The 27,350-nt window shown below is 35.6% G+C and overlaps 1 protein-coding gene across 1 annotated transcript in view; it reads right to left on the bottom strand.

Annotated features, from left to right (window-relative positions):
• Positions 1 to 9,649: 9,649 nt before the first annotated feature.
• LOC123561643 (WD repeat-containing protein 37-like) overlaps positions 9,650 to 27,350 on the bottom strand; it is a 48,021-nt gene continuing 30,320 nt past the window's right edge. The window contains exons 6-12 of the mRNA XM_045354149.2: positions 25,699 to 25,880; positions 19,039 to 19,099; positions 18,123 to 18,305; positions 14,878 to 15,016; positions 14,300 to 14,434; positions 13,782 to 13,893; positions 9,650 to 10,914 (exon numbers count right to left, since the gene is read on the bottom strand). Of these exons, the coding sequence (XP_045210084.1) occupies positions 10,792 to 10,914; positions 13,782 to 13,893; positions 14,300 to 14,434; positions 14,878 to 15,016; positions 18,123 to 18,305; positions 19,039 to 19,099; positions 25,699 to 25,880 (935 nt within the window). The 3' untranslated portion in view covers positions 9,650 to 10,791. The remainder of the gene's footprint in view (positions 10,915 to 13,781; positions 13,894 to 14,299; positions 14,435 to 14,877; positions 15,017 to 18,122; positions 18,306 to 19,038; positions 19,100 to 25,698; positions 25,881 to 27,350) is intronic.

The raw sequence follows: 27,350 nt of genomic DNA, 5'->3' as shown, positions 1-27,350 counted from the left end.
CATACTAAGAGACAATATCAAGGAAATAAAAGTAAAAAAAAGTTCTTGTTTAGGTGGGGTGGAGGGTAATGTGGGCTGGAGCTTGAAGGACTTTGGTCAGTCAATGTCACACTAAAAGCAATACTAGCCCCACCCCCTGGTGGCCATGTTTTTCTATCAAACAAAATGACCTAAAGGAATTTGACAGAGGGTCACTAAAGGAATATTGCTGTGAAATTATTTTACAATCTAGCCTGCAGTTTTAGAGGAGTTTTTCAAACTTTTCAATAAACTATATAAGGAAAATTAACCCAACCTCCTGGAGGTCATGCTTTTAAATAAAATAGAATGATATAAACGGATTAAGTTGAGGAGCATTACTGAAAAATTATTTTGAACTCAGACTAGCAGTTTCAAAGATTTTCAGTTTTTGATATAGCCACATAGGGAACACTATTCCTGCCCCCTTTAACAGAAAAGAATGATTTGAAGAAAATTGGAAGAGGGTCACTAAAGGAATATTTTATTTCTATGAAACTGTATCAAAATGCGGCCAGTAATTTCTGAGGAGAAGATTTTTGAAATTTTTTCCTTTCGGTTGCCAGCAACAATATTCTGCATGGGTGACCGTAATTTGAATGAATCTGAATGGGGACCACTTACAACAATCCAGTGAAGTTTGGTTGAACTTGAAATAGTGGTTTAGAAGCTGTTCCTTAAAGAAATTGTGGACAACTATGGACAGACAAAGGACATCCAACAATCCTAAAAGCTCACCATGAGCACGCTCTGGTCTGCCAACATTGAACTAGTTTTGACCCCAGTGGCATGACTTGAACAACCTTGGTAAAGGACCACTACACACTGCTACATGCCAAATATCTAGGCTTTTGGCCTTCAGGTTTTAGACAAAAAGATTTTTGAAGTTATATACAGACGTAAAAAATAGTGAACCTCCTGGCATGGCCAAGTTTGAACCAAGGAGCATGATTTGAATAAACTTTGCATAGGACCACTAGACATTGCTTCATACCTAATATCTAAGCTCTCAGCCTTGAGGAACAAACTATATTAAAGGACCACTACATAATGCTACATGAAAAATATCTAAGTTTTAGGTCTTTGGGTATTAGACGAATTTTTTTTAAAGTTTTTAATAAATAGAGGCTATGTTAGACAAGTGAACTCTGTGGTTGGGCCAATTTTGACCCCCAGTGGGCATGATTTGAATTAATTTGGTAGATCACTGAGCAATGCCAATACATACCAAATCTTTTTGAAATCTTCACTTTTTGATTGCCATGGCAACCAGAATTCTGCATGGAATGGAATGCTTGAACAACTTTGGTAGAGAGGACCATCCAAGAAATATCCAAACGAAGTTTTGTCAACTTCAATCAAATGGCTATGGAGGAGAAGTTTCAGTAAAAATGTTGAGACAAGAAGATGAATCCAGATTACCGACCTAGTATACTAATAGCTCACCATGGACATAGTTCAGGTGAGTTGATAAAAGTAACTAAAAGAAACTAGAGAAAGTATTTCATACATTTTTATTTAAACATTTCTGCATTATGTTTGCTGGATCAATACCAAAAACTAACCAGTAAGACAATGTTACAACATTGTTCAGAATAAAGATGGTACCTAGCTCTGCTTTCAAAGGTCAGAAAATAGTATATAATTATATTACTATTTAGTAACATGGTTTGTTGGTGATAGATACGGAGTAGACCGTCAAGGAAACCTTTATCAAGTGAGAGCAAAAAAATGAACCTTGTACCTGGTCACCAACATTCATTTTCTTAAGTTTTTCAGCAATGGTCACATGCACTGGAAATTTTGTTTCATCAATTACCCAATATGGAATACATTTAGTCAGAATGTGACATCATTCTGTTGACAAATAAAATGTTGTAAACTTGTAGGATGTGAAGTAAGCAGACATACTGGTTCTACTTACAAACAAGTTCACAGCAGTTATTTATATCTCGGGTTGTTTCAGATAAACCAACTTAAACAAAGATAACTAAGACTTGTAAATATTGTCTTAGATTTTGCAAATGTCTATTATAGGATAATCACTTTGGTCAGAACTACAATTATAGAAGTATAAATTCAAGCAAGCATTATTCTCAATTTTGCCTAAAAACAGCCACATAATAAATATGAATTCTGTACGGATGATTTTTCTGCAATATTAAGCAATAAACAACAGCTGCTGAGGCAGATAGGATGAAAGATTTATAAATAGCACAGAGTAACTGATCTGACTAGACCCTATATAATGAGCTGAGACTTTCTAATATTTTCCAAAGTTATAAATAAAATACATTACCTAGAGTATACAAAAATGAATATGGCAATGATCAGAGATCTAAAGTGGTTACTAACTTTTTAGATAAAGGACAGATACTTTTTCATTGAAACTGAAGTTGTACTGTCCACAAATAATTACAGGATTTTTTATGTGACCACATTAAAAACAAGAGGACCATGATGGTCCTGAATCGCTCACCTGTTCCCACATGACCCAGTTTTGAGTATGACGTCGTTTTTTTCTATTATTTGACATAGTGACCTAGTTTTTGAGCTCATGTGACCCAGTTTTGAATTTGACCTAGATATCATCAAGATAAAAATTCTGACCAATTTTCATGAAGATCCATTGAAAAATATGGCCTCTAGAGAGGTCACAAGGTTTTTCTATTATTTGACCTATTGACCTAGTTTTCAAAGGTACGTGACCCTGTTTTGAACTTGATCTAGAAATCATCAAGGTGAACATTCTCACTAATTTTCATGAAGATCTCATGAAAAATATGGCCTCTAGAGAGGTCACAAGGTTTTTCTATTTTTATACCTACTGGCCTAGTTTTTGACCGCATGTGACCCACTTTCGAAACTGACCTAGATACCATAAAGGTGAACATTCAGACCAATTTTCATGAAGATCTATATTGAAAAATATGGCCTCTAGAGACGTCAAAAGATTTTTCTAATTTTAGACCTACTGACCTAGTTTTTGATGGCAGCTGACCCAGTTTCAAACTTGACCTATATATCATCAAGATGAACAGTCAGACCAACTTTCATACACATCCCATGAAAAATATGGCCTCTAGAGAGGTCACAAGGTTTTTTCATTATTTGACCTACTGACCTAGTTTTTGATGGCAGCTGACCCAGTTTCAAACTTGACCTATATATCATCAAGATGAACAGTCAGACCAACTTTCATACACATCCCATGAAAAATATGGCCTCTAGAGAGGTCACAAGGTTTTTTCATTATTTGACCCACTGACCTACTTTTTGATGGCACGTGACCCAGTTTCGAACTTGACCTAGATATCATCATGATGAACATTCTGACCAATTTTTATGAAGATCCATTCAAAAGTATGGCCTCTAAAGAGGTCACAAGGTTTTTCTATTTTTAGACCTACTGACCTAGTTTTTGACCGCACGTGACCCACTTTCGAACTTGACCTAGATATCATCAAGATGAACATTCAGACCAACTTTCATACAGATCCCATGAAAAATATGGCCTTTAGAGAGGTCACAAGGTTTTTCTATTATTTGACCTACTGACCTAGTTTTTGATGGCACGTGACCCAATTTCGAACTTGATCTAGATATCATCAAAGTGAACATTCTGACCAATTTTCATGAAGATCTTTGAAATATATAGCCTCTAGAGAGGTCACAATGTTTTACTATTTTTAGACCTACTGACCTAGTTTTTGACCGCACGTGACCTAGTTTCAAACTTTACCTAGATATCATCAAGGTGAACATTCTGACCAATTTTCATAAAGACCCCATGAAAAATGCGACCTCTAAAGTGGTCACAAGGTTTTTCTATTATTTGACCTACTGACCTAGTTTTTGATGGCACGTGACCCAGTTTCAAACTTGACCTAGATATCATCAAGGTGAACATTCTGACCAATTTTCATGAAGATCTTGTGAAATATATGGCCTCTAGAGAGGTCACAAGATTTTTCTATTTTTAGACCTACTGACCTAGTTTTTGATCGCACGTGACCCAGTTTCAAACCTGACCTAGATATCATCAAGGTGAACATTTTGACCAATTTTCATAAAGACCCCATGAAAAATGTGACCTCTAGAGTGGTCACAAGGTTTTTCTATTATTTGACCTACTGACCAAGTTTTTGATGGCACGTTACCCAGTTTCGAACTTGACCTAGATATCATCAAGGTGAACATTCTGACCAATTTTCATGAAGATCTTTGAAATATATGGCCTCTAGAGAGGTCACAAGGTTTTTCTATTTTTAGACTTACTGACCTAGTTTTTGAACGCACGTGACCCAGTTTCAAACTTGACCTAGATATCATCAAGTTGAACATTATGACCAATTTTCATAAAGATCCCATGAAAAATGTGACCTCTAGAGTGGTCACAAGCAAAAGTTTACGCACGGACGCACGCACAGACGGGCGGACGACGGACGACGGATGCTGCGCGATCACAAAAGCTCACCTTGTTACTTTGTGACAGGTGAGCTAAAAAAAACTGGCACCTTTGCCAATCACGTAATTTATCATTTCAAATAAATATACAAGCATGAGTAATTGTACATACACACAAATACCAAGGATAACACAGACATTCGTCTGGAATCAACTGACAATTTTCATCTAAAATTATGCATTGTCTAACATGGTTAACATTCTCTTTGTATTGAACTGTTCATTCATATTAGTATCTACTGTTGCTGAGTAATTCAATTTTACATAATTATGCCAAAAATGTTGAATATGCTATGTGTATGTCAATGCATTGTAATATGCTTAAAAGTAATAAAAGATATGTTATGTTACGTTCCGTTACCTTACAGAAAAGCCTCTGACATTTTTTTAGTAAAGAAGTTGGCCGAATTAAGGCTCGATCTACAATACAAACAAACAATGGCAGTTCATAATTGTATGTAAACATGTCAAAATAAACAAACATACACTGGCACAAACAATTTTAGCACCAGAAAAAAATAAATTGTGTGCCAGTATTTATGTTGTTACACTTGTTAAAAAGAATAAAAAGACAAACTGTTCAGTTTTTTAATGAAACTCTACATTTTTTAATGAACTGTAAACGCACACAAAATATTGCAATCTATCTTAAATTAAACATGTCAATCACTAGTCCATGAAAGTAGAAAAAATAAACAATCTGACACTTATTCAAAAATAAATTTAAGAAAATATTAAAGACATTTTAAAAATACAAATCAGACTAAAGAAAAATGATTCAACATCTGGCACTGTTGGCAACCCATATCTACTGCAACCGATATCTAGTTCATTTTATACATAAAATGTGTTTACATTTAGAACTTTCTTTGGTATAGCTAAAAATTAATTCAATCAAAACCACAGTCTGAGCAGCTCAACTGGTGAAAATAATTTACCTACACTTGCCTTATACTCCCTCTCCACTGTCTTTCAGGACAAAGGTTACAAGGTACAAGAGAGCTGCATAACTGTAAGGAATTTTTCAAGATCTGGCTTGTTTTGTGGACACTTTTATGAAATACTAGATACAAAACAAAATAACAAAATTTTATATTTTTTGACCAAGTAAAACACAATATCTAAACAAGAGGACCATGATGGCCCTATATCGCTCACATGAGTTTAGCTGCTTGCTTAAACAAATTTCTTTGCTTAAGCTTCACTAACAAAAACTAGGTGAGTAGGTCATGGTAAAGATTATTCAAGATAACTGCTGAAATCTGTTTAAAAATTAAACTGGTGGTCCAAATTTCTTTGCTGTAGCTTAAAAAACAAGAAAGTAGGTCAGAAGTTCAGGGTTAAGAATATTAAAGATGAGTATTGAAATCGGTATCAAAAGTTATAAATGTGGTCCAAATTTCTATGCTGTACCTTCAAAAACAAGAAAGTAGTTCAGTATATCATGATTAAGACAATTCAAGATGGATCTTGAAATCTGTATCAAATATTTTGCTTATGGTCCAAATTTCTTTGCCACTACTTCTAAAACTGTCTATGTAAAACAAGTGACCACCCCGGAGTGGCCTACACTGGCTCCAGGGTCATGATTTGAACAATCTTTTGGTAGAGAACCACTACAGCATAACACATACTAAATATCTAAGCTCTGGGCCTTATGGTTTAAGACAAGAATTTTTTATAAATTTTTCCCTGTACAAGTCTATTTAAACCATGTGTACACCCCCCCCCCCCACGGCGGGGTCATATTTGATCCCAGGGGGATAATTTGAACAATCTTGGTAGAGGACCACTTGAAAGCAACATACCAAACATCAAGTGGTTTTGGACAAGAAGATTTTCAAAAGTACTGTGTTGGTGCACCGTAAACTCCAAATAAATAAAATAAATTTTCCCTATAAGTCTATATAAACCATGTGATCCCCGGGGCAGGGCCATATTTGACCCTAGGGAGACAATTTGAACAAACTTGGTAGAGAACTACTAGATGATGCTACATACCAAATATCAAAACCCTAGGCCCTGTGGTTTTGGACAAGAAGATTTTCAAAGTTTTTTCCTATATAAGTCTATATAAACCATGTGACCCCCCAGGGCGGGGCCATATTTAACCCTAGGGGGATAATTTGAACATATTTCGTAGAGGACCATTAGATGATGTGATATTACATAAATATTGCATTCCTGAGAGGGTGATATGAAAAATGTTCACCACGAGATATATGAATATTGACCGAGGCGCCAGCCGAGGTCTATATTCATATTTCGAGGGGTGAACATTTTTCATATCACCCTCTCAGGAATGCAATATTTATTTTATTATACCGAAAGCTTATAATGGTCATAGCATTTGCTGGAAAATCAACATAATAATTTATTTAACATTAAAAAGTAATTACTAACCAAATAATGAAGACAGAATTAAAGAGTCTTTACTTGTTAGCACTCATAATTTGTGGCGACTTTGCTGTGTAATAAGACTTTTTTGATAGATTTAGTCGAGACGTTTACGTATCGCTGACCCCTATATTTATTCTAATATTTCAACATTGCGTCAATCAGTAGCATTCGAAAAACGGCGATAACTCTCTTTTTTCTAAATGAAACATATAAGTGTGATCACTCATTTTCTTAGTTAGATCATTTCCAAACTTATTTTGGTAGTTTCGATTCAATATTTGATGAAAAATTGTTTTCGAAATATTTTGCACGTAGCATAAAAAAGAAAATTCAGCCGTGTTCGCTCATGCAAGAGTACCAGAAAAGGGTAATTTAATCCTAACGTATAATTATATAAGCGCCTCGTCTGAAATCAATCTCTCAACGGGTGATATGAAAAAATAATATCACATGTGCAGAAAAACAAAATAACGCTGTTGCCCATGTGATATGAAATGATGGATCATATCACCTGCGCAGAAATTGAAAATAACGATTTTGCGCATGTGATATAAAATCACTGGGGAATATGATATATTATTCAAGTTAAGCTAATGGGAAATTTGCATTGGACATTTATGTGAGGTATAATAAATATTAAATATCGAAGCCCTAGGCCCTGTGGTTTTGGACAAGAAGATCTTCCAAGTTTTTCCCTATGTAAGTCTATGTAAACCGTATGACCCCCGGGACTGGTCCATATTTGACCCTAGGGGGATAATTTGAAAAAACTTGGTAGTGGACCACTAGATTATGCTACATACCAATATCAAAGTCCTAGGCCCTGTGGTTTTGGACAAGAAGATTTTCAAAGTTACTCTGTTGGTGCACCGTAAAACCCAAATAAACAAGCAAATTCCGAAAGGGCTTGCGGTGAGGAATGGCAAAAAGATATATCCTGCAAAAAGTTAAGGATGTTACTAAGAAGCAAATAATTTCATTAGTCAAAATCATTTTAACTGAAAATGAATGCTTTATTTGGGGGAGGAGTGTGTGTGTGTGGGGGGGGGGGCAGTGGGGGTGACCAGGTGAGGGTACAAAACTTTACATGTTGATTATAAATATTGATGGAAAATTGAAAATGAAAAAAAAAAAAAAAAATGGCGGGGGGGGGGGGGGGGGGGGGAAAGGATGCATGATCGGGATTGTGGGCATGACTAAGTGGGGCAACGGTACAACTTTGCATGTTGATAAAATATTCATGATAGATTTGAAAAAAAAAATAAAAAGGAATTTTTTTTTTTTTTTCGGGGGTGGGGGGACCTAGGTGTGGTTACAAAACTTCACATGTTTATAATAAATGTTCATGGAAATTTAATGATATTTTACCAATTGGTTGGTTTCTTATGTACAAATCTGGATTTTTTAACAATTAAAGGGCAATAACTCTAAGGGAAACTGAATCCAAAAAAAAACAAAAAAACTGATGGGCATCAGCGCAGTATGCTGGTTCATGTTTATTTCAAGTGTTATGAAATTCTATCTGATAGTTACTGAGAAATGGCTGCAGACAGACATTTTGGGGCATTTTTCATTAAATCAAGGGCAATAACTCAAAGGGAAATGGACCAATCAAAAAAAAAACTTGACTGGCATCATCACAGTTTGTTGGTTCATGTTTATTTCAAATTTCATGAAATTCTACCAGCTAGTTACTGAAAAATGGCTGCGGACGGACATTTTTCAGTAAATAAAGGGCAATAACTCTAAGGAAAATTGACCAATCAAAAAAAAAAACTTGACGGGCATCATCGCTGTATGTTGGTTCATGTTTATTTCAAGTTTCATGAAATTCTACCTGCTAGTTACTGAGAAATGGCTGCGGACGGACGGATGCACAGACAGACGGACAAGGCCATTTCAATACCCCCCTCCCGATTTCATCGGCGGGGGATAATAAAATAAATTTTCCCTATACAAGTCTATATAAACCATGTGACCCCCGGGGCGGGGCCATATTTGACCCTAGGGAGACAATTTGAAAATTCTTTGTAGAGGACCGCTAGATGATGCTAAAAACCAAATATCAAAGCCCTAGGACCTGTGGTTTTAAACAAGAAGATTTTTTAAGTTTTTCCTTTCGGTTGCCATGGCAACCAGAGTTCTGCATGGAATTCAATTCTTTGAACAATTTTTAAAGAAGACCATCCAAGGAACATCCCTGTGAAGTTTCATCAAAATTGGCCTGGTGGTTTAGGGGAGATGTTGTTTAAAAGAAAGTGTGGACGGACGGCGGACGGATGGACGCCGGACAGTGAGCAATCACAACAGCTCACCCTGAGCACAAAGTGCTCAGGTGAGCTAAAAAGAAAACAAGAAATCTTTACAAAACAATTCCTACAGACATGATCAAACATGAAATAAATCTAAATAATCTCTAAGATACTAATAATTGCACAATATTATCAGAAGCACAAGTACATAATGCCATGGCAATGCCACAAAATTCAATAGGAGATATATCACAAAAGAAGAGCTGTCCATAAGATAGTGCGCTTGACTATTCAACATTTAAGTGATACATACGTCATAACTTTGCAAAACTTGTGTAACTGAGTCATTTCTTGCGATTTATAACAAATTAAGATTTTATTATTGCAATGAAAACAACTTGCACGCAAAACTTTATCAAAATCTTCAGATTCAAATAAGGGCCATAATCTACATTAAATTCAACCGAGAGTTCTCTAACTTGGTTAGAAACCAAGTAAGTTAGAAACCATAAAAAGATGCAATTCTATCAAAAAACTTTGCATGATGAGATGTTTCAACCAAATATATGTAAAAGCTTGACAATTACTAACACACAAAACTTTAGCCATATTTCCAAGTTGAAAAAGGGCCATCATTTAAATTAAATTCTATCAAGAGTTATCTTACTTGATTTTGTAAGTAGGTTTGACGATCAAGTATTATTATATGAAATTTCAATATGATACTTTCAATGGTTACTGAGATATGAACTTTCAAGCAAATCCAAGGTGTGATGTGACACCTATACCAAGTGAGTAGAATAGCTCTCATTATTCTTTGAATAGTCAAGCTAAAACAATATCTTATGGAAACATTTTCAGTTTAATTTAGATTTGAACTCTTTACAACACTAAATTTCACAAACATAAATAAAGTTCCTCTGATAAACCATAAAAATATCAGATGATATTTTATCAGCAAACAACATTTCTTTTACAGTCATCAAGATGTTACATCATTTTATCATAACCTTTATTTGACATGACCAAACACTGCATGATGTGGAATTTTATTCTTTTACAGGACATTATCCAGACAAAACTATGTGCACAAAATTAAATACAGAAAAAATATACAACCAAAGCAAAAAGTATGCAGTATAAACCATAAAAAGATGCCATTCTATTAAAAATTTCACTATGTAATAATAAACACATTTCCATACAAAAATCTCTACCACAAACCTTTTCATTTCGCTTCCCCATAAAGCTAGAAAATAGTTATTACAGGAGTTAATATTATTGGTCAATAGTTACAACTATATGCATGGTGAACAGACAGGCAGCCAGTCAATTGTCCACATTTTGCCTTGTGGCTCTATAAATATCCCTTAATATTAAACAGTTGAGTACATCATTTTTCATTTTGTGTCATGTAACACAGCATCTCTACTGAAAAGCTATGGCAACAGTCAAGAACTATTTTCCTCGGTTGTGAAAGAAACCAGTCAAGTATTGCCCTCCACCAACACCAGGCAATAGTTAACCAGATATGTCCACAATATTGAGTAAAGAAAATTTAACACAGTCCAGTCAGGAATTCAATAAATGTTTAACATAATAGTGCCACCATCCCCTCACACACACCACTGTTCCTGTCCTCTTTCATCATAAACTATTCCTTGACTTGTAGATTAATGTTCCAACCAAGCACTTTGCGATCAAATCCACAGGAGACTAGATTACAGACTGTGTTGTCCTCAGCCCATGCAACGCTACAAACCATCTTACTATGACCCTATAATGTATAACAAGTTTACATAACAAGAGGACCATGATGGTCCTGAATCGCTCACCTCTTCCCACATGACCCAGTTTTGAGTATGACGTCGTTTTTTCTACTCTTTGACATAGTGACCTAGTTTTTGAGCTCATGTGACCCAGTTTTGAACTTGACCTAGATATTATCAAGATAAAATTCTGACCAATTTTCAAGAAGATCCATTGAAAAATATGGTCTCTAGAGGGTCACAAGGTTTTTCTATTATTTGACCTATTTACCTAGTTTTCAAAGGTACGTGACCCTGTTTTGAATTTTAACCTAGATATCATCAAGGTGAACTTTCACTAATTTTCATGAAGATCTCATGAAAAATATGGCCCCTAGAGAGGTCACAAGGTTTTTCTATTTTTTACCTACTGGCCTAGTTTTTGACCGCACATGACCCAGTTTTTGAAACTGATCTAGATATCATCAAGATGAACATTCAGACAAACTTTCATACAGATCCCATGAAAAGTATGGCCTCTAGAGAGGTCACAAGGTTTTTTTTATTATTTGACCTACTGACCCTAGTTTTTTAAGGCACAGACCCAGTTTCAAACTTGACTTAGGTATCATCAAGGTGAACATTCTGACCAATTTTTTATGGAGATCCATTCATAAGTATGGCCTCTAGAGAGGTCACAAGGTTTTTTTTATTTTTAGACCTACTGACCTAGTTTTTGACCGCACATGACCCTGTTTCGAACTTGACCTAGATATCATCAAGATGAACATTCAGACCAACTTTCATACAGATCCCATGAAAAATATGGCCTTTAGAGAGGTCACAAGGTTTTCTATTATTTGATCTACTGACCTAGTTTTTGATGGCATGTGGGCCCACTTTCGAAATTGACCAGATATCATCAAGATGACATTCAGACCCAAATTTCATATAGATCCCATGAAAATTTTGGTCTCTAAAGAGGTTACAAGGTTTTTCTATTATTTACCTACTGACCTAGTTTTTGAAGGCACGTGACCCACTTTCGAACTTGACCTAGATATCATCAAGGTGAACTTCTGACCAATTTTCATGAAGATCTCATGAAATATATGGCCTCTAGAGAGGTCACAAGGTTTTTCTATTTTTAGACCTACTGACCTAGTTTTTGAGGGCACGTGACCTAGTTTCGAACTTGACCTAGATATCATCAAGATGAACATTCAGACCAACTTTCATACAGATCCCATGAAAAATGTGGCCTCTAGAGAGGTCACAAGGTTTTTCTATTATTTGACCTACTGACCTAGTTTTTGATGACACGTGACCCAGTTTCGAACTTGACCTAGATATCATCAATATGGACGTTCTGACCAATTTTCATGAAGATCTTGTGAAATATATGGCCTCTAGAGAGGTCACAAGGTTTTTCTATTTTTAGACCTACTGACCTAGTTTTTGATGACACATGACCCAGTTTCGAACTTGACCTAGATATCATCAAGGTGAACATTCTGACCAACTTTCATGAAGATCTTGTGCAATATATGGCCTCTAGAGAGGTCACAAGGTTTTTCTATTTTTAGACCTACTGACCTAGTTTTTGAAGGCACGTGACCCAGTTTCGAACTTGACCTAGATATCATCAAGATGAACATTCTGACAAACTTTCATAAAGATCCCATGAAAAATGTGACCTCTAGAGTGGTCACAAGCAAAAGTTTACGCACGCACGCACGCACGGACGCACGGACGACGGACGCCGGACGCTGCGCGATCACAAAAGCTCACCTTGTCACTATGTGACAGGTGAGCTAAAAACATTTTATAAGTTCATGCAAATCGACAAACAACTAGGTATATAAATGCTTTATTTCTATGAGAATTGAGGGATAACTACAATCAATTCTTCATAGATAATAGGGAATTGATCCTATCGAATTCAGGATCAATCCCTTTATGGCAACATGCGATATATACCGAATGAGATATACTATCGAATTAAAAAATGTGGTCTTCCGGCACGTGCACAGAGCGTCTGACTTCAAATTTTTTGGAAGAATACGCCTTTTCCTTATGCGTAATAAGCATCCACATAACTTGTCCGAACTGCAACGTCTTGCACATCAGTACAAATATGGGCAGTATTGTTTTTTTATTCCTAAATCTATCTTTAAATTGATACAAACGCATATTTCTGGGCAAGCTGATCAGGACTGTAATTATTCCCGATTGAGGCATTGCCTTATTTCATATTACAATTTACTTTGTTTTTAGGAATTTACAACTACTACTCTTGGAGAGTTTAAGAATCTACTTGGTTCTAGGAAACAGGATAAACACTGCCAAGAAATTGTCTAGTCTAACAGCAGTGATCTCCCTTCATTCATCCTTCCTAGTACTGATGTCAAACAACCTTTATTGTATTATAATACAGAATATACTTACAGTTCTGTTACTATAATGCAATCTTCCTATCCCATTATTATTGATGTCAAACAACCTTATATAGTGTATACTTAGTTCTTTTTCTATGAGGCAACATTCCTATCCTGTTACCACTGATGTCAAACAACCTTATATAGCGCATACTTTAAGATCTGTTTCTATGAGGCAACATTCCTATCCTGTTACCAATGATGTCAAACAACCTTATATAGCGCATACTTTAAGATCTGTTTCTATGAGGCAACATTCCTATCCTGTTACCAATGATGTCAAACAACCTTATATAGTGCATACTTTCAGATCTGTTTCTATGAGGCAACATTCCTATCCTGTTACCAATGATGTCAAACAACCCTTATATAGTATATGCTTAAGTTCTGTTACCACATGGCAATATTCCTATCTTGTTACCACTGATATCAAACAACATTATACAACATATACTTACAGTTCTGTTACTACGGGGCAATCTTCCTATCCTGTTTCCATTGATGTCAAACAACCTTATATGTCTGTTGTCGTGGGGTATGGCTATTATATTTTGTTGAGACACACAAAGTCTACAAATGCAAAAGGATTCTGTTTACTGTAAACAACAGTATAATAATTTTAAAGTGAGTTGAATGTTTTGCATTTTCTACCATAATAAGAATCAAAAGAGGCATAATTCTATAAAATGTACAAGATTTGTCAGACTTGTTGCAGCTTCTTGTTCAATACAAGAAGAAATCTATAGATTGTGTAAAAACAAAACACATTTGAACAATGTTTCTTTTGTACAACATATTTAACTATGACAATACAAAATTAATGTGTCTGAATAAGTATTAAAGGACTTCTTTTGTGTAAGTAAAAAAAACAGGCTAATAAAGGACCAAGGCTATACATGGAGGTATTGATGCAACTAGAAAAACTGCATAATTTCTACTCCGAGGTTCAAATGTAATTTTTACATTCCGGTAGTACCTGTTTACAGAGGAATCTGTTCTGATGGTTGCTATTGGTGACCTCATGTTCTTCAGGTCCCATACTTTAACTGTTCTATCATCACTACCAGAGACAACCTTCTCCTGACCTGCAAACACTGCCGTTGTCACTGGCCTGTTTACATCATACAAAATACAGTGAGCAATTGGAAAATGTAAGAAAGTAAACAACCTCAAGAAAGTAAAGCATGCTAGCTTTTAAAATGTTTTTGTGGCAAAACAAAGTAATGGCAAGAAAATAACAGTAAGGTTTATTTCCTTCAATTTTTTTTTATTCATACCAGAAATATTTTTGCTTTAAGAGCTCTTTTCATCTTTGCGTCATATAATAACTTATTTTTTTTATATTGGAAGTCTGGTGTATGTCATACACTGATATTATTATTCAATTTATCCTTTCAAAATTAATGAAATTGAGAACAAAGTAATAAATCATCTTTTACTAGAAATATAGCCTTAGAAATAAGCATGAAACATTATCCAGGAATGACTTCCTGACACCAATTTCAATTTTACAAATTTACCAACTTTTGTAGTATTTGGAAAATATGTACTTACTGAGTATGACCTTGGAACACAGTGACTGGCATATTTGGGTCACGGAAATCCCACAATCTGAAGGTCGTGTCCTTGGATGATGTCACAACAAGACTCTGTGCAGGGTGGGCTCGAACTTCTGTTAGTTCTTGATCATGACCTGCAACAATTATCACCAACTTATAAAAGTACATTGTAGTCTTCTTAACTTTTTTTATTGATATGTCAAAGAATCTGTTTATTTTGAATCAACAAGCACATCACCAAACAACCTATTGTAGATTGAGTATTTCTAACATTACTGGTAGTTGGGGGCCTTATAGATGCTAAGAATATAGGAGTCGTACATAGTTTTCATGTAGTGCAAAGTTGTGCTACTGCGGCTTAGTGTTGGTATGATCACATATTTTGATTTTGCACTAGGTGCACAACTTCACACGCTATATAACAATACTCTAATGTTTTATGACCCTAAGTGAAATCATTTTTCAGATACATGTTAAAAACCTGTATGCCCTTTATGCATATTTTTGACAAAATCAAGGGCCATAACCCTAGTTTCACCATCAGAAACTAAAAATATCAAGGCCACTGCCTGAGTGTCTCAGGAGCTTTGACTCATGAAATAGGTGTCTCACCCACTGGAGCTTTGACTCATGAAATAGGTGTAAAATGAGTTTTAAGACCACCTTCCAAAATTTCAAAGCTATATCTGTAACAATTTTTTGAAAAATTGTCATTTTTGTCAATTTTCAAAAGTGTCAAAAAATCCTAATTTCTTCAAGGTCAAGTTCACTAGGGATCCAGGACTCATAATGGGGGTGTAAAATGAGATTCTGAACATCCTACAAGGTTTCAAGCAATATATGTTATGGTTTTTGAGAAATTTTCATTTTTGTGAATTTTCAAAGGTGTTAAAAAATCTTTAAAAATCCTAATTTCTTCAAGGTCAAGGTCACCAGGGGGCCAAGACTCACCATGGGGGTGTAAAATGAGTTTTTGATCCATCCTACAAGGTTTCAAAGCAATATATGTAACAATTTTTTAGAAGTGTCATTTTTGTGAATTTTCAAAGGCGTAATTTTCAAAGGCGTAAAAAATAAAATGCTAATTTCTTCAAGGTCAAGGTCACTAGGGGGCCTGAACTCACCAAGGGGAAGTAAAATTAGTTTCTAAATCATCTCCCAATGGTTGAAACCGTCACCCCCAAGCCACTGCCTCCGGTATTTGGATTGCTAAGTCTCACTTCCACTAAAAGTGGGCGAGACAAAAAACAAGGTGCTCAACTTCACATACTGAATAATATTCCTTTTAAGTTTCTTGACCCTAGGTTAAATATGTTTTAAGACACATGTGACACAAATATTTATGCCCTTTTATGTATATTTTTGACTAAGTCAATGGCCATAACTCTTGTCTAATTCTATGAAAATCCTGCTGCTGGTTAAAAAGATATGGAGCATACACAAACTTAAACTTTTTCATCTTTGACATCTTAATTATACCTTGACCGTGGACCTAGTACCTTGCTTGTGCATTCACCATGTTGTCTTGATAAGGTAACAACTGCTGCTTGTTCTCAGACACAAAGATAAGCAATCTGACATTTGACCTCCAAGTGTAACCTTGACCATGAACCTAGAGACCTGGGTTTTGCACTATTCTTCATATCATCCTCATAAAGTTAACAACTGATGCTTGTTTAACAAAAATTCTCCCAGCAGTTTAGAAGATACAGAGCAGACATGAAATACAGACAGACATGCATGACTCCAACACAGCCCCCATATACTTTGTATCAGGGGGTATAATTAAGAGCTTGTCAAACTGTTATTGTAAGCATTGTTATAATAGTGCAATATTTATGCAGAATAGACCTAGTCGTGATAAGGGGCAATTAAAGAATTACACACTGGCGCTCCACTAAATTAAAACTTATGATAAACAAGAGGGTCATGATGATCCTGAATCACTCACCTGAGTAATATAAGCCACATGTTTAAAATGTCAAACTGATGCTAAAATATTACAAAATAGGTCAGTAGGTCATATTCATGGTCACTGAAAGTCAGTTTTTTAAATTCGGAGTGCAAAACTGTACATGTCATCCAAATTTCAAGGCTGTATCTTAAAAAACAGGAAAGTAGGTCAGTAGGTCAAGGTCACAGTCAGGTGACCCCTAATCACTTGGGGTCATCAGGTAATTATATAAAAACAGTCTAGGAAATATGATCTGATAATTTTTGAAGTATTTATTCCCATATAACTCATATAGCAAGTGACCATCAGGGTTGGGCTCTTTTCACCCCAGGGGAATAATTTGAACAATCTTGTTAGATTTCCCCTAGGCAATGCTACATAACAAAAATCAAATGCCTAGGCCTTGAAAATTTCAGACAAGAAGATTTTTCCCTATATGTCTAAAGTTAAATTTGGGACCCCCAGGGCAGGGCCTCTTTTCACCCCAGGGGCATAATTTGAACCAATTTGGTGAGGACCACAAAAACAATGCAACATACCAATATTTAAAAGCCTAGTCCTTGCAGTTTCAGGCAAGAAGATTTTTAAAGCTTTTCCTACATAAGTCTATGTAAAACTTGAGACCCCCCGGGCAGGGCCTCTTTTTTTACCCCAGGGTTATAATTTGAAAAAATTTTGGTAGAGGACCTCAAGGCAAGCTACATACCAAATATCAAAGCCTAGGTCTTGTGGTTTTTTGACAAGAAGATTTTTAAAGTTTTTTCCTATATAAGTCTATGTAAAACTTGGGACCCCCGGGGCGAGGCCTCTTCTCACCCCAGGGACACAATTTGAACATCTTCATAGAGGACCATTAGATGATGTCGCAGGCCAAATATCAAGGCTCTATGCCTTGTGGTTTTGGACAAGAAGATTTTTAAAGTTTTTTCTTTCGGTTGCCATGGCAACCAGAGTTCCACATGAAATTCAATTCTTTGAAAGGGGACCACCCAAGGATCATTCCTGTGAAGTTTGATGTAATTTTGTCCAGTGGTTTTCAAGAAGAAGATTTTTTTTAGAAAATGTTGACGGACTGACGACGCACGACACACGACGGATGACAGACATTGAGCAGTCACAAAAGCTCACCATGAGCCTTTGGCTAAGGTAAGTTAAGAAATACTGCACCCATATAACAACTCTTTTAGTAGGCCAAACTACTGCCATTTCAGTTTATTTTGTACTGCCAAATATAACACTACTGAATACACTCCAAGTGATGTTAACAATCAGATCTAAAATAGTACCTGTGAGTGTGGAAATATTTTCTCCAGTTTCTGCATCAAACAAGATGGCCGTTCTATCCCATGATGCTGTGATCACCTGATCTCCAGTATTCAGCCAATCAGCTGCAATCACCACACTGTGATGACCAATCAGCTCTTTTGACGGAGTTCGAAGTGTGTTATTAACTGTCTGTTCCGGAAAATCTGGAAAAAAAAGTTGGTATAACCAGTAACTGTTCATGTATCTTTTTCATTCATGTTAAATAACAATGATTCAAGAAAAGTCTTGAGTAATAAATGTTTTTTTTTCTACTTGATAAAGCTCAGGTATCTTATAGTGCACCCATATGAATAAAGACAAACCCTAGTGCTAAAATGCTCTGTATTAGTATGCTTAACAAAACAACACTTTCCTCTATAGATCTATATTCATTCTAACATGTAATTTCACATAAACAAGATTGTCATCTTTTTTAATTCATTTTCCTAAATAGTATCTTAAACAGATTATCCACTCAGACTGGTGAGACCATTCTGATATAATCAGAGAAAACATTCCATTGTATATTTTGATTATGCACATTCTATAACTGCCATTTTAATAAAAATGTTTTAAATGAAGACTACAGTACTTATAGATGCTTTTTACATGGTTCAAATTATCTCCCCCAGCTCTGACAGTCATTCCTAATATAAAATCTGTAACAATTTAGACAAGAATTTCTCACAATGCTGTGAAATTCTGTTTAAAAATTTGTTCATGCATTGTTGCTACATACCTAATATTTACTTTTATGGAGAAATTTTACATGTGTCTTTATATCTTTACTGATGTTTTTTGTTGTAATCTATCTCTATTAGATATCTAGAAATTTAACCCTCTTTTTTTTCTTGGGGAGATAAATATTGCAGAAAAATGGAAACTATCTATAGTTACCATCAGCCATGTCCTCTTTCTCTGACATGTCAAGGTCATCCTCTCCTGATGAATGGGATCTCTGAAAACAACAAATTAAGTTTAGTAAATATTTCATGCAGCTTTTGTAAAAGGAAGTGTCTAGCCATCCGGTAACCGGACGCCTAGCCTGCGTTCTAATCGTCCGGTTACCGGACGGCTAGCAAATCCTCAGGGGATTTTCTAGTCGTCCGGTAATTGATTTCCTAATGAACAAGACATGATTTTTATACAGTTTTAATGTTATTTACATAAGATATCGATACTTATATGCAAACAAAAGTTTGTGTTAATACATATAATAAACATTTACAATAAATCACTGCATTATTCAGCCGATAAAATGGAAGTTTGCCAAACTCAATAATGGCGAGATCGACATGACGACACTTATTAAAATCTGTTCATCTGGAGGCTTTTATGGGATCGGAATTTTTAAATTTTAACAACTTTTTCACTGGATTTTCAAAATTAAAACAGTTTTGAAGAACTTTCAATTTTCATATTTTAGTATTCAAATATTTTTTAATGAATTATATGTACTGTTTTAAATGACATCTACTTTCAAAAGCGACAGCGTGATGTTCAAAACTTTAAGAGAAACAGCAGTAGTTAAGCGTTCATAATTAATCCATTTTATTTTGAAATAATTATTGTCAAAATTAATGAATGCATTACCTTTTTTTAAGCTTTCCATTCTTCAAAAAAAGATATATCAATTTGTCTTTTAATAATTAAAGTTTAGGCCATTAGAAAAAACAACACTTTTTACAAAATAGCATATGGACGTTCGGCAATCAATTTTTTATCATTTCTAAAAATAGAATATCAACGGATTTGTAAACAAGCACGATCTCTTGCGTTTAATTGACTGAAAATCAGAAAAGTATTGATAATTTAAGTAAATAACATTTAAAACTATATAAAATCATTACTTATTCATTAAGAAATCAATAACCGGACAACTAGAAAATCCCGCGAGGATTTGCTAGCCGTCCGGTAACCAGACAACTAGAATGCAGCTAGGCGTCCGGTTACCGGACGGCTAGACACTTCCTTTGTAAAAAGCTAGAGCTATCACAAATTTAATGAACTGGTATCCCCCATCGAATGTGATACCTAAAGTTAGGAAATTCTATTAACTGACTACTTAGTGATGTTGGAATTTAAGTATTTTAAAACAATTCAAGGGTAATAACACTAAAGTTAATTTAGATATCTTGACAAAAGTTGCATGTGCACAACTGCCCTATAGTGATCTATATTTGCATTAAACTTCATCTAGATCCATCCATGTCTAATCCATCCATGGGTTACTTTGTTAAGTGGGAAATAGTAAGTGCAATTACTGAAGAGATCATGATGAAAGTTGAGCATGCATCACTACTCTATAATGATCTGTAATTGTATTGAGTTTCATGAAGATCCATTAATAGCTTAATCAGATACAGTCAAAAATACCTACATTTTAATAAATCAAAGATCAAGGGGAAAAACTTGGCTTTAACTGGGTCAAGGGGGATAATAATATTATGTGAGTAAAGGTTATGTTCTAATTAATAATTATGTGAGAATTGGTGGTTCTAGCTAACACAATTTTTGATGTATAAGCAATTTCAATTTTGGATGGATGGATACACAGACGGACGGATGGACTAACAGCCTGAGTGACAGTCTGTCTCCCCAGCTGCAGTTTTTTTTTTTAAATACTACAAACATTTCTAAGTAAATCTTAAGCCTCAAAAATAGAACATTTTATCTGATGCATCCTATGTTTGGAATGAGGGAAAATATAAAATGTCCATATAAAAATAACCTGCTGGAGTTAATAAAGAAACTTATATATAAGAAATATGACAGAACAAACATAGTGATGGGAGCTAGTCTGCCTGATGGACAATACCATATCTGTATCCCTTTGCTTTTATTATTCACTTACTGAAAACCATTGTGAAGCTGTAGGTCACAGTTTTAACATGAATCAGTGATCTAAAAAATATACAGGATCTAATTATTCCCACTACCTTATCCATTCTCAAATACCTGAGGTCTACAGTCATTCCTTGGTTAAATACATCAAATCTCTGACAGATGATAATAAACCTATCATCCTACTGTTCTGATATAATTTTCATACTTCGGATCAACGTGACTTTTTCCTTTGATCTCTTAAACCAGTAAACATGCAACCATCCTAAAGTTTGAAACCAACAGTTCGAAGCTGACTTGGACTAACAAATCAAGAGGACCATGATGGTCCTGAATCGCTCACCTCTTCCCACATGATCCAGTTTTGAGTATGACGTCGTTTTTTCTATTATTTGACATAGTGACCTAGTTTTTGAGCTCATGTGACCCAGTTTTGAACTTGACCTAGATATCATCAAGGTGAACATTCTGACCAATTTTCATGAAGATCCATTCAAGGGTATGGCCTCTAGAGAGGTCACAAGGTTTTTCTATTTCAAGACCTACTGACCTAGTTTTTGATCGCAGTTGACCCAGTTTCAAACTTGACCTAGATATCATCAAGATAAACAGTCAGACCAATTTTCATACAGATCCCATGAAAAATATGGCCTCTAGAGAGGTCACAACGTTTTTTCATTATTTGACCTACTGACCTACTTTTTGATGGCACTTGACCCACATTCGAACCTGAACTAGATATCATCAAGATGAACATTCTGACCAATTTTTATGGAGATCCATTCACAAGTATGGCCTCTAGAGAGGTCACAAGGTTTTTCTATTTCAAGACCTACTGACCTAGTTTTTGAACGCACATGGCCCTGTTTCAAACCTGACCTAGATATCATCAAGATGAACATTCAGACCAACTTTCATGAAGATCCATTGAAAAATATGGCCTTTAGAGAGGTCACAAGGTTTTTCTATTATTTGACCTACTGACCTAGTTTTTGAGGGCACGTGACCCACTTTCGAACTTGATCTAGATATCATCAAGATGAACATTTCGACCAACTTTCATACAGATCCCATTGAAAATATGGCCTCTAGAGAGGTCACAAGGTTTTTCTATTATTTGACCTACTGACCTAGTTTTAGAGGGCACGTGACCCAGTTTCGAACTTGACCTAGATATCATCAAGGTGAACATTCTGACCAATTTTCATGAAGATTTCATGACATATATGGCCTCTAGAATGGTCACAAGGTTTTTCTATTTTTAGACCTACTGACCTAGTTTTTTACCGCACGTGACCCAGTTTCGAACTTGACCTAGATATCATCAAGATGAACATTCAGACCAACTTTCATACAGATCCCATGAAAAATATGGCCTTTAGAGAGGTCACAAGGTTTTTCTATTATTTGACCTACTGACCTAGTTTTTGGTGGCACGTGACCCAGTTTCGAACTTGACCTAGATATCATCAAGGTGAACGTTCTGACCAACTTTCATGAAGATCTTGTGAAATATATGGCCTCTAGAGAGGTCACAAGGTTTTTCTATTTTTAGACCTACTGACCTAGTTTTTGAAGGCACGTGACCCAGTTTCGAACTTGACCTAGATATCATCAAGGTGAACATTCTGACTAATTTTCATGAAGATCGATTGAAAATTATGGCCTCTAGAGAGGTCACAAGGTTTTTCTATTTTTAGACCTACTGACCTAGTTTTCGATGGCACGTGACCCAGTTTCGAACTTGACCTAGAATTTACCAAGATGAACATTCTGACCAATTTTCATAAAGATCCCATGAAAACTGTGACCTCTAGAGATGTCACAAGGAAAAGTTTACGCACGGACGGACGGACGACGGACACCATGCGATCACAAAAGCTCACCTTGTCACTATGTGACAGGTGAGCTAAAAATAAAAGCCTAATAATGTTACTTGACACACCAAAAGCAATCACCTTTGAAGCAATTCTGATATTTTTCAAAACATGAAGTTAAAAAGCTTGGAAATACAATCGTGCAAATATGCATATGTTTCCCTAAACAAATCTGTTTGTAATATTTTCAACAAAGCCACATGATAGTTATTAGATTTAAAACTTTCAGTATGGTGAAATTGATGTGATCAAAGGAAATGCAGCTCTGCTAGCTTAAATCTACTGAGATGAAACATCAAAGGGACAAAATGTATTGGATATTCTATATTTTGGTATACTTCATTTGGTATTCACCAGTGTTCTGGATTATTAAACATCCTACAATATAGCTAAATATAGAACAACATTACACCCTGTCATAACACTGATAATTAAATGATTAGGAATTATTTCATGACTTGAACATGCCCACAGTATGCCAGTCCTATGTGTATTGACTTAGCTACATGTTAACAGCAATTTTCTAAACAAATATATATATTTTTCATCGGTAAATCTTGGTAAATTCTTCCCACAAAAAGTCATGTTCTTTTAGTGTGTAAACTTATTTTCTGGCACTGCCAATGAAATAATTTACTGTACATAATTGCATTTTTTGCAGCTGCAAAATAACAAAGAAAGCGAGTGTTACTCAAATTTCAAGAATAATTTTGAATGTGTCCATTTCATTTACAAACTATATCACCTTATGCATTAGAAAGTGCTGTCAAAATGTACAATGTCTTTGGTCACCTTTCATTCCTTTATTCATATATGTTTAATCATAAAGCTCATTATCAATGTGTGACTGACAGATGGAAAATATATAAAAACAAGTGAATGAAGTATTGCCATGCAATACAAAGTCCCCTACTGGAAGGCACCTAATTTTCTCTACTGCAGTATATAACATAATGTACTGATATCTGTCAATGATGTATAAACAATATTGTACTATATATACAATATGTTATAACAACACACTTGGATTAAAATGTGCATATATAAAAACCCACAGTTGTTTTCATATTGAAATGTTTTTGCCGATTATAAAAAAGTTATCATATAAGTTATTTATAGTACCAACAAAAGAAAATTAATCTTAAAAAAAAAAAAAAAAAAAAAAAAAAAAAAAAAAATCTATATAATATAAGTCCACAAGAAACTCTTTACCAGGTAGAGATAGGTAAAAATACACCTAAAAATTGGATGTAACATGCATGTTGTACCACAGAAAAGTGGTCTTGATTTTTCTCTACGGCCAATAATAAAAAAGTTAAATAAAATCTATTTATAGTAAAAACAAAGGGACGTAATTCTAAAAACAAGGGTGCCTCATGGTGGTGAACATTTGGTCCAAGTTACATCAAAATCCCCCAATGCATGAAGAAGAAATGCTCCGGACAAAGTCATTCTTGAATTTGACCTTTGACCTCTAAATATGACTTTGACCTTTCTTGCGCATGACAATCCGTCTTACGTTGGTGAACATTTGTGCCAAGTTACATCAAAATCCCTCCATGCATGAAGAAGAAATGCTCCAGACAAAGTCATTCTTGTGTCTGACCTTTGGTCTCAAGTGTGACCTTGACATTAGACCCTGGGCTTGGGTTTTGCGCATAACATGTTGTCTCATCCAGGAAAATATTTGTGCCAACTGATATCTAAATCCTTTTTGCATGACAAAGTTATAGACTGGACAGGAAAAAAATCCTACTGACCTTTGATCTCAAAGTGTGACCTTGACCTTTAAGCTAGGGTACTGGGTGTTGCACATGACACGTCATCTCATCATGGGGAACATTTATGCCAAGCAATATTGTAATCCCTTGATGGATGACAGAGTTCTGGATCGGACAGGAAAAAAACCTTATTGACCTTTGACCTCCAATTGTGACCTTGACCTTTGAGCTAAGGGTCCGGGATTTGCGCATGACACATCGTCTCATCATGGGGAACATTTGTGCCAAGTAATATTAAAATCCCTTAATGAATGTCAGAGTTATGGACCGGACACGAAACAGACCCTGTTCATGCTATGTTGACATTTGATTGCTAAGTGTGACTGACCTTTGAGCTAGGGGTCTGAAAGTTGTGCATGACACATCGTCTTATTATGAGGTACATTTGTGCCAAGTAATATTAAAATCCCTTCATGGACGGCAGAGTTATGGACCGGACAGGAAAAAAGCCCTGTTGACCTCTGACCTCCAATTGTGACCTTGACCTTTAAGCTAGGGGTCTAGGTTTTGCGCATGACATGTCGTCTCATCATGGGGAACATTTGTGCCAAGTAATATTAAAATCCCTTCATGGATGGGAGAGTTATGGACCGGACAGGAAAAAAGCCCTGTTGACCTTTGACCTCCAATTGTGACCTTGACCTTTGAGCTAGGGGTCCGGGATTTGCGCATGACACGTCGTCTCATTATGGGGAACATTTGTGCCAAGTAATATTAAAATCCCTTTATGGATGACAGAGTTATGGACCGGACACGAAATTGCGGACGGACGGACGGAATGACGGAAAAGCGCATTCCTATAGTCCCCGAAATTGGTTTTCAACCAGTAGGGGACTAAAAACAACAAAGTAGGCACAGAACACTAGGAACAGTCTCTGTATCTTATGACGTTCTCCTTAGAATAACATCAATTACTGATTTGATCACAAACTATCTCGCCTACCGGCCAAATAAAAGTATGAATGAGAGTAGTGAATCAGCCCTTCATTTTTGAAGACAGTTATCAAAATATAGACTTTCAACATTATTGCATTAACAAGTCCTCCTGTACTTACAATGATTTCATGTGGTGGTAGATTCACCTGAGGAGACCAGATGTGAGCCAACCCCTCACCAGAAGTTGTTACAACCAGATCTTTTACCGGGTTGAACCGAATAGCATTCACAGAACCTTGATGGCCGGCATATTGTAGGAGACATTGACCAGTTTCCAAATTCCAAATTCTGGCTGTGTGATCTATTAAAAAATAATTATTATGAAAATATCAAAATGTTACTGAGGCTTATACTACATTAACCTTTAGCCTGCTGGTGGCAAGTGATTCTGCCTTTGTGACCAGTGCAGACCAAGATCAGCCTGCACTTCCATCATGGTCTGCACTGTTCGCTACTCAGTCAGTAAATTTTATGTCAACACCCTTTTGAATAATATTAGAAATTTAGCAGGCTAAGGGTTAAAATTATCAAAGACAGAGGAGATATTCATGATATCTCATCTTACAGAGATATTCATGACATGCTGTGAAATCATCATCACAAGGCAAAGCTGATGTTTCACAGGGAGATGAAATTTGAGAAACTCAAAGTTTAATGTCAACATGAGAACTTCGAAACAGAAAAAAATAGTCTCCAACACAAAATAATGATTTCATCTAACAAGATGAATCTGTGTTATGTTCTGTATGTGACATAATGTGGCCAAATCAGAAAGAATCTCTGTTAGCATTAAGCACATCCAATGCAACAGGAATAGCACACCGTATATTGAGCCGCTTCTTAAAACTTGTACAAAAATGGCTGAGACATTCGACAATTTAAATGGGATCTCTTAGTAAGGTAAATTAAATTCAGTATTCAACACTAGACTATGTATGATTTCAGTTTTTATGTGGATGACAAAATTTGTGATGATGCAGAGAACGTACTAGATATATGGGAAACCAAATTACAATGGTAGTTTTATTAGTACACTTATTGTTACTGTAATACCTGCATAACATACACATACCCCTGTCTTACTGTCTACCATTTCAATCTAACTAGAGCTATCACTGGAAGCGATTGATACCCATACAATACCGGACAAATGCCTTAACTGACCCTACAAAATATGTCATGCACATCAATACTTCAAGGTGATCAAATAAATAACCTTTAAAAGTATGGATGTAGTTTGCAACAACAAAATAAATAATGCAGTATCTATATTTTGTTTGTGTTCATGAGCACAATTCTGTAATACATCAACTGACCCTGAAAAGACCTGTCACCACATCTACACTTAGAGATAATCATGTATATAAAATTTCATTGGAATCACTTAAAAGACTGGTAGAGTTTCTTGTGCAACAAACTCCCACATCCAAATTACATCAGTGTACACCTTTCGCCTAAGTCCAGGACAGATAACTCTGCAATTCTTGGACTGACATTGTAAATACATCCACACAAAATTGGGAAAGGACCTCACATCTATGCTACAAAGTCTGATAAAGACTTTCATGATCAGAAGTTGTTTTTGCGACATACAGAACTTCATTAATTAACACAGTCACCACTATTCCCCAAAAATCCTATAGGTTTTAGTTGCCAAAAGATGCTTTGTTCAAATGTATTTCTTTTTTTATCAACTAAAATGCAAGACTTTAACTAAGGTGTGATGCCGCTAGCCAGGCTGATGCCTGAGTGACTAGAACAGCTGTTCCAA

This window comes from Mercenaria mercenaria, chromosome 10 (genome assembly GCF_021730395.1).
Source record: "Mercenaria mercenaria strain notata chromosome 10, MADL_Memer_1, whole genome shotgun sequence".
NCBI lineage: Eukaryota > Metazoa > Mollusca > Bivalvia > Venerida > Veneridae > Mercenaria > Mercenaria mercenaria.
This window is presented reverse-complemented; position numbering and strand designations above follow the sequence as displayed.